Source organism: Dermacentor andersoni, chromosome 4, assembly GCF_023375885.2.
Source record: "Dermacentor andersoni chromosome 4, qqDerAnde1_hic_scaffold, whole genome shotgun sequence".
Lineage (NCBI taxonomy): Eukaryota > Metazoa > Arthropoda > Arachnida > Ixodida > Ixodidae > Dermacentor > Dermacentor andersoni.
In genome coordinates, this window is record NC_092817.1 from 120,720,845 (window position 1) to 120,734,013 (window position 13,169).

The following is a 13,169-nucleotide window of genomic DNA, read 5'->3' on the forward strand; positions in this document are numbered from 1 at the left end:
GTGCAAGGGAGACCAGATGAAATCGGATGTCCCGCAGATCGCTAAAAAGGAGACAAGTCGGTTAAATTTTTCTCTTTCCCTACGGCACAGTAAGAATTTACCTATGCGTCACGTCGTGAAATATGTGTAGCTGCATCCCCCTGCAGTAAGGCGAAACCAGACATAATATGATACCTGGCATTTCTTTATGTTACCGGACACGCATACATTTGTATTATACTATATAGCCTCTTGACAAAGCCATACACCTCAGAATGACTGTAACCCCTACCAGAATAAGAAAGGTACAAAAGAGTGTGCAATTCAAGTTTTTTATATATATAAATAAATATATCCAGCCTGAGCGAGCAAAATTGTAGTACCAACGTCCGAATGTTCACAATGTAAAGAAGGCTTTGCTGCAGCAATAGTGCGCTATGCAACGAAGCGTCATTACTTAGTCACGGAGCGACCGCCGACGTAACTCGTACTTCCACTTTTTCCCCACGACTGACTGCAGAGATATAACTAACATTAAAAAAAAATTATGCGGGGCATAGTGCCTGAGCCCTGCAAAAGGTCACCGACTTCACAACAAAAACAATATGCGCTCAATATCTCCGGAATGAGTGCCTCTAGCGTTACTTAGAATGCCAACAGTACAAGCTACGCGCCCGGTAGATTTCGCGACCGACCAATGCTTGAATGTTTTCCCGACTGCAATGTTTCGATGAGAAAACTGCCAACAATTTTTTTTATTGGTTTCCTCTTGCGAGGTCGTGGCTACGATGCCAACGACATTCCTTATGGCAAAAGCGTATACACTGGAAGTAACAGCACGCGCGAAGTCGCATCGTATCAGCGTTAATCCTGTCCCAGACGCACAGCTACAGCTCGATACAATTCTAAATATTGGCAAAGGCGCAAGAAGACGCGCATTCCCGCTCGCGTACCACGGAAGAAGAAGAAGAAAAGGTCAACTGGGGGGGGGGGGGGGGGGGGGCAATTGGTGTGTGCTCTGCGAGTGGTACGAGAAATGACTGGCGCTAGCCTCGACAGAGGCAGCTGAGGACATCCAGATCTCTCGCAGGCATTGAACGGACGCATCTCCGCATTCCGCGGAGAGAAACAAACAAAACCGACCCCGGCACGCGAGTCTTGCAAGCGGCGGTGAGCTTTTACGTTCGGCGTGTTATCTGATCGAGCGAGACAAGCGAGCAGCGAGAAATAGACATAAAGTACGCTTCGTTGCCTGGTAGGCCGCTTCGCGCGTCATTGAGGCGCACACACACCAGGACATCTGTAGCTTCTAATATCGGTCCGAGGCACTCGTTCAAGGCTTCTCCCTTTTTATTTTTCAGTTTCTTTTTTTCTTTCCGTAGCAAGGTCAGGAGTCCTCGGTGGGATGAAGACAACTTGCCGGCGATAAAGGCTACACCGCTCCGCGGAGGGTTGCAACGGGTGACGCATATATCTATCCGCATTATGTATCGAAGAATAAAAAACGCTTACTGTCATGTAGATAAGGGCTGGTATAGGTACTGTATTGGTTTGTGAACGTGAGAAAGCAATGGAAATGAAGTAAACAGAAGTCTGGTGTGTGCCATCTGATGTCCGAATGTCACTGGCGTCATGGCCGATTCCTCACGTTGGTTTGTGCCAGGCATGAACGTAAGAACGGCAGAAGAAGTAAACAGATAAAAATAAATAAAGAAGCAAGGTGTCACTGTTTGGACACAGGCACGAGTGTGAGATGTCGGAGCTAACTTGTTTTCTCTGGGTTTAGAACGAACGTACAGTGCAAAAAAAAAAAAAGAAGAAAACGAGAAGGCGGGCCTTGCCATCAGCCGAGACCGTCATAGCCAGGAGTAAGCTCGAATTTGCCTAAATAATATGGTGCCATAAGCATGAACCATTCAATTGACCGGGTGCTAACGTCAAAGGCGCCAAAAGGGAAACCGGTAAACTGAAAAAGAACGGCAAACACAACGACACAAAACGACAAATGGGACCTAACGCGAAATAAACAGAAACAAAACAAAAATAAATTAAAGGAAAGCCTGTACTTACACCTGAGGTACATCTTGGCAGGTGCTGTCGCGTTTCGGTCTCACGTGAAGAACAAGTCTCTCGCCGAGGCGGCGATCCCTTACTACGATCACAAACTGCGTCCACGTCGTCGGATGCCGCGCAAACACCACAGGCGCGCGGATCGGCGGGAGAACAGGGATCACGGCAGGTCCTCCGGAAGGTGCGGAGACGCCTAAGGGAGATGGAGGCGGAGGCAGACTCCCTCGTCGTCGGAGAAACTCTCGGTTGTCCCTCGGCGTCTGTTCAGGTGGACGACTGGTTACTCTCCACACCACCGGCTACCGTCGCTGCAGTGCTGCCCTGCTGGTCGATCGGCAAAGAATCCAGGGTTGGAAGGCAAACACCACCCGTCCGCGTCTGCTGTTCGTGTCAGACTGGGCCTGGTTCGCCGGTGCGGCTCGGTGTTGTTTAACTTGTGGCCGCCGCCGCTGCTTGCTGCTGCTGCTGCCGTGAAAGGGGTCTTTCCAGCCGGAAAGACTGGAGGGCCGGAAGGAAAGGGGCGAGGAGGGTTCGGTGGCTGCGTGCGTGTGCGCGCAACACCGTCGCTGGTGGTGAGGAGAGCCGGCCAAGAAAAAGAAGAAGAAGGGCAACTCGCACGCGGGCAGCGATGGAAGAGGCAAGAGATGGCGGAGAGAGAAAGAGCGAGAGTCGTACGGAAAGAGAGCGAGAGCGGTACGCTCGCGTAAGCGATAGAGTGGCGTACCTGACCGGTGCCGCCGCCGCCACCAGCGTCACACCGCCGATGCGGCGAGGAGGTCTGCGAGTGCCGGTTCCTCGCTCGCGTTCTCTCCGCCTCCTCATACTCGGCCCTCCCCTTTGCACGACTGTGGGCCGTTATCCCAAAGCAGAAAGGAGAGAAAGCGATTCTTCAGGGTTAAGGTTAACGCGCGGCATCGGCGGCGACAGAAGCAGCCAGCAGCGCAGCGGGAGGAGGGTGCCGTGGCGCGAGCGGGGCTGGCGGAAAGGGTGCGGACGGGACGATGGTTTCGATAAGCGTCCCGTCGAGCGCGCCGGCGGGACTTCGCGGTGCGCTGCGCTCCCCGCCGGCCGCCTCGACGAAGAAGTTCCCCGGCGTTGGCGATGCGCAGGGCATCGCGTGGGGCACCCGCCAGCTTGGCGCGTGCCCCGCGAGATATCTTGTTTAGCGAATAAACTTGTCGAGTGTTGGCGTTGTCAGTAAAGTGATACGGATGGAGAAGAGCCGAAACATCGGACACGAAGTGTCCCCTGTTCTGATTATTGGCGACTGGAGTTCCCGCTAGAGACGACGCGTCGCGGCTTCAAAAGACCCTTGCCCCGCTCGACGCGGAGAGATGTCGATCTCAGTCTGCATCGTGGTTGGTTTCATAGCTCAATGGGCCCACTGACACCTAACCAGATAGAACCAGCCCAAATTCTAGTGATCAGTCCGTTATCACTGGGATACCATAGTTGCTTAGTTACATAGTTACCGTAGTTGCTCGCTAAATTGCCCAACCACTGAAAAGTATGATTGACGTCGGCAATGGGCTTCTAGTTGGAGATGTTTGAGTTAACTAAGTTATTTATTTCTGCTTTCGCTGCGTGGGCTTTGCTAAGGTGCCCTGTAGCTGAACATACAGATACCGAGCTGAGCTTTGGCGACTCATGTAAAATCTATCTCTCCAAGTCACAAGTACGGCTATACATATCCTTCATCCGGAAACAAAGTACCGACGTACATCTAGATGAGCAATTTTATTATCGTAGCCAACCGTCAGATCACGCATGCGGCAGGATGGAGGTCCTTCCCCCACCCCCCTCCCCATCTCCACGTGTTGCGCTTAATACACATCAATTCTTCGTCCTCGAGCGTTTCTGTCGCATATTACCCTCATTACCGAACTATCACGATTTCACAGAGTGCAAATAAATAAACAAATAAATAAATAAATAAATAAATAAATAACTAAATAAATAAACTAAAGGAAAGCTTCATTTACGAAACAAAGTAAGTGATCTAGTTATCTGCTGCTGGTGATGGGTGTGCTTAGCGCTCTTCAAGATCAACCGTCCCAAGCTAAAGAGAGCACAGCCAATCAAAGGTGTGACAGTGGCGACGTATGTACCGTTGCATATTTTTGCAACTTTGCATGCGGAGCCATAGGACGCTTCTAGGTTAAGGATAAGTGATCGCATGCGAACAGAAGTCGACGGGCGCAATACGTATGGTGTTGTAAATTAAGAATTAGATAACTAAACGGAGTGAACTGTCCGTGGGCGGCACTTTGTCAAGCTGCATCTATCTTATACCAGAGAAGCGGATATCCACATTGTTATATACAACGAGGGGCATTACTGGCGGTCGGCCAAAGCACGGCGGCATTAAATGGAGAGTGCGTCAACGTGTGATAAGCATTGGTAGTAACGACTAGTTCAGCTCGTAAATATGCTTGTCACTAGTTTCTTGCATATCGTGCTGCCTTTCTCCTTATTAGATGATTAGACGCGAAACTATGAATTGAACCCGACGCGACGAAATTAACCCACTCGGCTTACGTGTTTTCCCCGCCTTGTGCGGTTAAACGATTCTAAGCTCTCCGTGTACCTTGAAGGCCTCACTATGTACCTTGAGCGTCTCACAAATAAAATTTAAAAGAAAGTAGGTCTAACGTAGAAAACATTAGAGATGTAACATTTTCGCAATAATAAAGCTACTCAACTCACCTTCTATAGAAACGAGTAACACGCAATTAGGTACGTATGTTTAAAACACACATATTCAATGGTGATTCATTTCTGAGTGAGGATTGTTTTTTTTTTCTTTTCTTGTGCACGCCTAGGTCAACCGCACAAGGAAGCTGAGTCAGCCGAAGGACTGGTTATTACGTGCGCAAGTAACGGGGCGCCCAGCTGACGGACCCACCTGGTAATCCGGATATTCGGCGCATTGCCACGTGCTCTAAGTGAATACAAATTGATGAAGTTATATTCAACACAACGTCTGTCCTATCTTCTGTCCTAGTCTTTTGCGCTGTGCAGACATGTCGATACTCTTAAGTAGAACTGTAATTAGTCAATACAGTCTGCAATCTCCGTCTCCAATTTACATGCGTGCCGGTGGTGTCGCAAGCACTGCAAAATGATTTCACTAAATTTTGGTGGGATTCGCAGCCGCAATCAGAATTCGTGGTTAAGTGAGCGAAATGTTCGGGTGACATTTAGGCAATTTTTTTTAGAGGAACTGTCACTGACCAGTGTGGCCAGTTGGTGTACTACGGCGTCATTTTGTGTGTGCGTGCGCGCGCGTGCGTGCGTGTGTGCGTGTGTGTGCATGTGCGTACGTGCGTGTGCGTACGTGCGTGTGCGTGTGTGTGTGCGTGTGCGTGTGCGTGCGTGCGTGTGTGTGTGTGTGTGTGCGTGTGCGTGTATGTGTTCGTGCGGGCGTGTGCGTGCGTTTGTGTGTGCGTGTGTGTGCGTGTGTATGTGTGTGTGTGTGCGTGTGCGTGTGTGTGTGTGTGCGTGTGCGTGTGTGTGCGTGTGCGTGTGTGTGTGTGTGTGTGTGACCGGATTTAGGGCTGAGGGCCCGGGTTCACAAGTTGGTAGGAAAGAGCCAGTGGCTAATCGAGATACACAGTCGATGTTCGACACGATATAGCCAACATGTCTCGAACAATGCTCTTGCTCAATATTCCGCCCACATTTTTTTAATTTTTTGTTTTTAAGTCAACGCACCCTTTTGCGACAGGCAACGCTTGGGACACCCCGAGCACTGCGAATACGCTATAATTTACTCGAAGGCATTCATAATTTAATGGAAATGTGCAGCCAAGATCATCCTTTACGCTTTGCCTGATCATTGTACAGCAGCTCGTCGTTAAGCCATAAGCAGGTTGTGATTAATGAATTCAGTGGCGAACCAACAGTGACTGTGCTGCGACAATTTATCACGTGTCAAGCGCTAGCTCATTTTATCGGGACGTCCAACTTTCAGACTTCAGATGCGTACGCTGCAGGCAATGAAAACGAAACGAACGGTAGCATAGACCGGCGCACGCCATACAAGCGCGCGAACGTGAAACTATACTTGCCACGAATCCGACAACCAAAGTCACCCGCACCCTGGTGTCTCCAGTATCACTCCCTTTCATCGCCGGCCGACACAGTCGTTAATCAAGGCGACGCCGTCGGATCGCGTCGTTCGTGGCTGGGTCGGGGCTCCCAGATACGCTGCCACGCGATGTCGTTAGCGAATAGCGTCTGGCATCCCCATAGGAGATAAGCTCGGCCTTACCAGCGAACGAAGCCGCGCGGCAACCAAATAAAATGCCACGTTCGAGTCAGCGGGTTCGTCGAGTACGCGTATGCGCTTGGCGTAGAGTGCGCGCATTATCCGATACTTAATCGGCGGGTGCCCGTATCAAATTGCATGAAGCGGCCGCTGCGCGGCTCAACGCTCCATTTCCAGCTGAGCCGGCTGGGCCAGCCTCTCGGACACGTGCGCGCATGTGTTGCGAAAGAGGGCCTCTCATGCACGCGCATTGTATCTATAACGTGCTTACGAGTGGGGCTGCATGCAGCGCATAATGAATGTGCGCTATGGACGCTGGCGCAGCGGACGCGTGGCTATACATCGCATGCAGTGAAAACCGCCCGCGGTCGGCGAGTGTCAAGGATTGAGAGGACCAGTGCATGAAGGACCGTGAACCGTGCGGCCCGCGCCAGGAGGTGAAAGCTAGGGAAGACCAAGAGCTTTCGCTCGACTCGCCGGCTTCGTGGCCGTGGGCAAATCGCGTGCCCCACATTCTGAAGCGAACAAAGCTGCGCGTTCGTAGGTCACGCGCGCGTGAGGTATATGCGCTCTTTCGGCGTTTGAATACCGAAGCAGCCAATCACGCACCCTTCCCTTTCGAGGGTAATTTTAACGCCATCGCAGTTGAACTGGTCGAGCAGTTCGGTGAATGCGAAGGCCAAGCCACGCGAATTGAATGATTCATTGCATAAAATTAACTTAAGGAGTGCAAAATAGTAATAATAATAAAAAAAAATCACAACACAGTGTGCAGAGTGTGAGCGCCTGTGCTGTTTATTGTCTCGTCCGTGTGTCAGCTTATGTGTGTACAATATGCGTTGTGCGCTCTTTGACTTTAGGCAACATACAATCAACTGATTTCGCCCAACAATATACGCATTGTGAAGGATTCATGCGACTTATGGGAACAACTCATTACCACTTATTTTTCAATCTGATAAGCTGCGAATTTCTTTTTTTTTTTCAACGTGATCGGTCGTGGAATGTACCAAGGCGATAGCGCTCGCTAAGTGGGTGGGATAGACGTACGTGTGGAAGAGGTATTATAATATTATCGAAGAAAAATTTCTGCACATGCGAACGTGCAGTTTCCTGCTCAACATTCGCTATACATCTGTCCAATTTTTTCTCGAAACTATAATCTTTCTAGCTACTTAATTCCGGTTGTGACTGCCGCAATCCCATAAAGCCAATATGTAATAAAGAAAAAAAAACGAGAAAGAAAAAAAAGCGGAAGAAGACTGTTGGTGTACGCTTGATCATTGGGCTCAGGGTGACCGAAAGAATATTCCTGCGCCATTCACAAACACCTCACTCGTTAAGCCATCGGCGCTTTGGAACGTCGAACCCCAGAAATCGTCTATCCAGTCATCTAATATATCGCGCTAATGGCGTCAACGTCTAAAAGGACTACCTTGAAAGGACGGATGACAAGTGCGCTGAGATCAGCGTAGGCAGCGGGTGTCGTTTAGCGCGCGGAAATTAAATCAATAAATAGCCAAGCTGGTGACACCCCTTCTAAATCGCGCGCACACTGTCGACCCTGTCAACACTTCCGTCGCGCAGTGTTTGCTTTAACGGGCGCCCACTTGACAGGCCACCTCGCCTGTCCCTGCCGGTGCGTAACACCCTGTCACGGGCCGTCGTGAACTTGTCTCTAAGCCTTTCTCCGTGGTTGCGTCCCTTCGCTGCGCGTATGCTGGTCGTTTATGCGGTATTTATGCAGTTGCGAAGGCTAAACAAGGTTGACTGAAACATACGCGGCTATCAGCCCGCATGTTACGAAGAGAGAGAGAGAGGGCGAGGGTTAGCCAGATTCCTGTCGTTTCCGTTTCCTGTCGTCGCTTGGATAACGTCACGTGTTTGCGAAATGCCCTGCGTGTTTCTAAACATAGTTAAGTGGCTGATCGCTGCAGTGAGAATTTTATATTTTGTGTATCCAAATGTCAAAACACTGGCAAAAGCAAAAAAATAAATACAACAGCAGACTTCGGCGGTTATTTCGGCTCTAAAACCATTTACTACGACAGCAGCATTTATCTGTAGTGGAAACTGCTATTTCGTTCTTGCTTGTACCTGCTTTTTCCTTAACGTGGTCCCACGTTATTAGAAGACCTCCTCTTTTTTTCCTTTCTTTTTTCGTTGGGAAACTTGCTCCAATCATACCAGGCAGTGGCCGAACCTCGGTGTGATGCGATAAATGAACATTTACAAAATACCAAGGACGGGTGATTTACCTGCCGCTCCAAGTAGGCAAATTATGCTAATAGCGTTGCTGACACCCAGATTTCTGGGACAAGGTCTGCAGCAAGTTTCTGAAGAGGAATGGTGCTGCCTCCAGAAGCGCCGCAGAGAAAACCTCCTGGTTGCGAGTCCTGATTCAGGCAACCCTATTCGCAGATAGCGCAAGCTCTTGGGCCACTTGGTGCATGATGAACTTAAAAAATTGGGCTACACCAGCGAAACACAAAGAAAGCGTACACAGCGCCAGTTCGTGTCTAACGCCTTTTCCTTGTGTGTGCGTCCTTTGCGTTTCACTGGTACCCCCTTTTTCAAGTTCCTAATCGCAGAGGGTTATGCCGAGGTGCGCAAGCCATTGTAACCATGGAAACGTCATGGCGCACCCTAACAGAGGACATCATCGTTTTATGGCAGTGCATGGTGACGGCAGCGCAGTGGCCCCGACGGACCGCAATCACATCCCCAAGCGAAATGCTATGCACGCTCGAGGGAAGTAACTCAAACTCTCGTGTGGGAATATGAACGGCTCAAGATATTCCGGGAAAAGCATCGCCCAGAGAGGTGACATCGTTTGAGGACCGACTTCGACCACGGGTTAATGTCGAAAAGTCGTTGAACTCGCTATGGCGCTTCGAATGTGTGAAACTTCTTCGGAGCCACATTTAGCTCCCCCTCCTTTTTACCCACATTCCCAAATAGGTCCAGAGCGATCGTTTAAATGCATAATCCTTTACCTCTCGGATGTTTCTTGCACAGCTACACGTTTACTATACAAGAATCACCGAACCAGAAAGAAATAATGGCGCGTGCTTTCTGTGCTACTGAGCGACTGGTAATCACTTTAGGTCTGTATGCGACCACGGATTGTGACGGGCGCCCGCTCGACTTGGCCGCGCGCTTTCTTTGAATTCCGCGCCCAGAGCCAAAGCGTATCCGTGACTGGTTAACTGCGGTCCGACTTATCCAGTTTTGTTTGTCTGCGTGAATCGTCTATACGGAGCACGTATCAGTACGCAGATCTGTGTACGTCTATGCTGCCGTTTTATAAGAGGGCATCCCATTTGCCCTTGACGAAAACAAGTTCAGTATTCTGCTCACTCCTCTGAAACCTTCTTTCTCTTCTTTATTATTGTTTCTTTTTCTTTATCGCTTTCGCTTCGTGCATCATGTGCAGCCGCAGTGGACTCGCCGCTGTTTGTTGCTGTTCTTGAAGACCTCGGTCAAAATCTACTCTGAGCACGACAAAAAAAAAAAAAAAAATGGTTCTCACCGAGTCGGCGGGCGCATCACACAGGGGCGGCGCTCAACGGAATGGCAATCGCCACGGCGTCCTTTTTTTTTTTTTTTCACACGCCTGCCGCCAACAGCGACAATTCTCGAGTGGTTTACAGCATGCCCCTCATAAACGCGGGAAGACGTCTCAATGAGTGCACCGCCCAGCTCACTTATTCCTTTCTCGTTATTTCTGTATATACGCAAGTCGGACTTTATTCCACGGTTTCGATCGTTACACAATGCAGGGCCCGACGACTGGCCCATACGTGGTATAATTTTTTAAGAGCGCTTGCTCGAAGAAGCAGATCAAGAAGGAACAAAAGAGAGCACACCTCTGCTTCTTCTTTCGTGTTCCCCGAGTTTCTTACTGGTTCAAACCCTGCAGTATACATTGTTGAAACTCGCGTAACATGTACGCTATATTGCCAGGCACAGTGTACTCATCATGTCTCTTGACCAAACGAGATGATTTATCCGTGTAGTGTTAGAAGCCCGAAATGAAAAAAAAAAAAATTTAAGGTAAGGGAGCGAGTGATCTGTTCATGAAGATGGTGTTGCTGCCCTTTGGAGCATTCGAAGCTTTCAAATTCATAGGTCATCGCCTTTCTAACTTCATACTTCCTGAGGCTTCCTGTTTTGACGGATTGTAATCTAGCAGTTATACAGTGGGTGCGACGGTGGTTGCGGGGTTGGCGGTGCTTAAGGAGAGAGTAGGACAAGCACTCTGAGCTGGCAAATCCCGGGTCTCCGTGGACGCGTCTAGACAGGTCTCTGAAACGTGTTGCCACGTGTCCATCAGTTCAGAGCCGCACGAATGCACAGGCAGAAGACGTCAGACATCATTCTGCACTACCTGCGGTTCTGCGGGAAACAATATAACTTTTTTTCTGCACCCGCTTGTCGAAACCGTTTCCTTGCGATGTTTTCGAGCAAGCTCATAAGGCGAACGCTGAAACACTGGCATGGCGGATAAGATAAGGTTACCTGGGTAAGGAACCTCGTGATGCCAACTATACGGTTATGTTTTGTTTGAGGTTCACTATTGCGGCGTCTCGATAGGTAGCTTAAAGAATGGCACCTAGACCTTGCCTGTCAGCACGGATCTTTCATATTATGTTATTTAAAAAGAACCGAAGGCTACAGTATTTCGTGTTGCAACTCTTGTTCTACTAGTCTTTCCGAAAGTCGCGTCTGCGGCATATTTATCTTGTGCTCTAGACAAGCATTATCCACAACCGTTTGAAAGAGCCGACGTCTCACAGTATGCTAAGAAAAAAAAAATTCATTTGGCGCGTTTCAAACTGGTTGCGGACTAGGACTGCAGTCTGTTCTCCAGCGGTGACAAGAGTCTAACCTGGATGTGCCTTCTGTCACTTGCGATGCGGCTTACGCAGATAAGAACTGAATATATTACTGAACTCCACAGAAAAAGAAAGCTAACCGGACCACCGGTTTGAGGTACCGGGAAAGAAAAAAATGGACTAAAAAAATATATGGCTGCGATGGATAAGTGCTGCTAAACATAGTCGCGAACCTTATTTGTGGCTTAAATAGAAGCAGTCACACACCTGCGGTGTACAAATTGCAGCACTATTTCACACTATCAGCTGCCGTATATCCGGCGTTGCTGTAGTTAGAGTTTGGGGCTGCAGGTTTACGACCACTTTACCACGAACGCTGTAGGCGCGGTAATCGTCGCGAAATCTGACGTGCGTCGACATCTCTCCTTGATGGTGCGTATGGAAGCATACCAGTTTTCAAGATTTTATTCTTTATTTTATTTTGGACGCATTTGCATAACGAGAGTTAAGATGTGGCAGCACGTCTGACGGCGTCGAACGAACTCGGTGCCGAAGCTAAGGATCTCGGTGCCATTCAGTTAGGGCAACCAAACTGGCTACCACACATTGCTGCCGGCCCTTCTGTACTTAAGCCACGCCTGACAACACTGTCCACGGCCATCCTAACCGTGCTGGTTCGGCTTTTGCCTCTTGGTACATGTGGAAACGACGGTTGCGCAGCCCTTTCTGCCGTTGACCATTGCAGAGCAAGCTCACTTTTCCAAAGCGCGTTTCAAGCCCTCTGCAGCAGATCTTTCAAAACGAGACAAAAGACTCGGCAACATCGCGCAACGCATTCATCATAGGATAATGCGCCTCCTTTTCATTAGTTCGTAATTATTGTGGTATTTTTTGTACATTGCAACGGTGCCTGTTTTCATTTGGCTTGCGCACACGAATATCTCCATTAACCGTGAGATTAAGATGCGTCGCTTAACAGAGGAGCAAGTTTTCCGAAGATCCGCCCTTAAATATATCAGACCATCTGCCCTAAGAGGAGGAACGCTTTCACAGTTAAGCTGAGATCCGGCATCTTTCGAAAGAGCAGCCGACTAAATCGCCATTATGGGGCTTGCGCGACACATATGCGGGAAAGTTTTTCTTACGACCCTGAAGTAAAAAGAAACACAGAAAGAAACAAGGGCATTGGCTGGAGGAAAATGTGCTGACTAAAAAAAGAAAACAGAAATTGATTTTTTTTTTTTTTCGAGTTCTCAATCGGACTTGCTTGGACTTCCTCCATCCTTGTCATTGGCTTTTGCTTTGTCACAATTCACTGTGGACAATTTCTCTGCCAGTGAGGAAACAGCGACTGAGAATAGTACACCCACGGTGTAACTTGTCGTATTCGCTAACAGGTGCCGTGCCTTTTTAATTTTTCTTTTTGCGTTGCTTTCTATTCGCTATAGTAAGCTTTGAATTTGCCTCGAATTTCATCATGTTTCGTTCTCGAATTTTAACAGCCTCAAGAGATTCCTTTGACCTTATTTTGCTTCTCATTGCGACATCCATAGTATACACCCGCGCTAGCCAATTGGAATCAAGCATACGCCTTTGAAGAACAAGAAGTAAAAAATTTTTGGAAATGTCGAGAAAAAGCTCAAGTAGGCTGCTTTCTTAATTTATGGCTCCTCAACTGCCAACTTTGGTTTCCCCTCAGGATACATGAACGGCGGGTGAATAACATTTTGTTTCCAAGAATGCGGATTTCATTATTGATGGTTTGGTTTAACCATTTACCGCAGGTTATGCTCTCTTTCTGACCAACTTTCTTGATATATTATATTTCGTAACTACTCGAAAGTGGCCTTGCAACCGCAGTGAATTTATAGCCGAGCACGGTGTAACAGAGGAGAGGCAACTTCGTCGACCTTATTCTCCATAACGATTCTTTCTTTGTCTGAGTGGCTTTGTCTTTACTGCTGTTTTTCTGGCTTTCAGTAGGACGCAACTCAGAATAAATTCACTCCGGA

At 48.7% G+C, this 13,169-nt stretch overlaps 1 protein-coding gene across 2 annotated transcripts in view; it reads right to left on the reverse strand.

The window, feature by feature from the left end:
• Tsp74F (Tetraspanin 74F) overlaps positions 1 to 13,169 on the reverse strand; it is a 420,355-nt gene that overhangs the window by 55,946 nt on the left and 351,240 nt on the right. Inside the window, exon 1 of one of the 2 annotated variants that reach the window (XM_050184657.3) lies at positions 2,050 to 2,862. The exons of the other annotated variant lie outside the window; for it this stretch is intronic. Within the exon in view, the coding sequence (XP_050040614.1) occupies positions 2,050 to 2,062 (13 nt within the window). The 5' untranslated portion in view covers positions 2,063 to 2,862. Of the gene's footprint in view, positions 1 to 2,049; positions 2,863 to 13,169 lie in introns of those variants that run through there. 2 annotated transcript variants of the gene reach the window in all.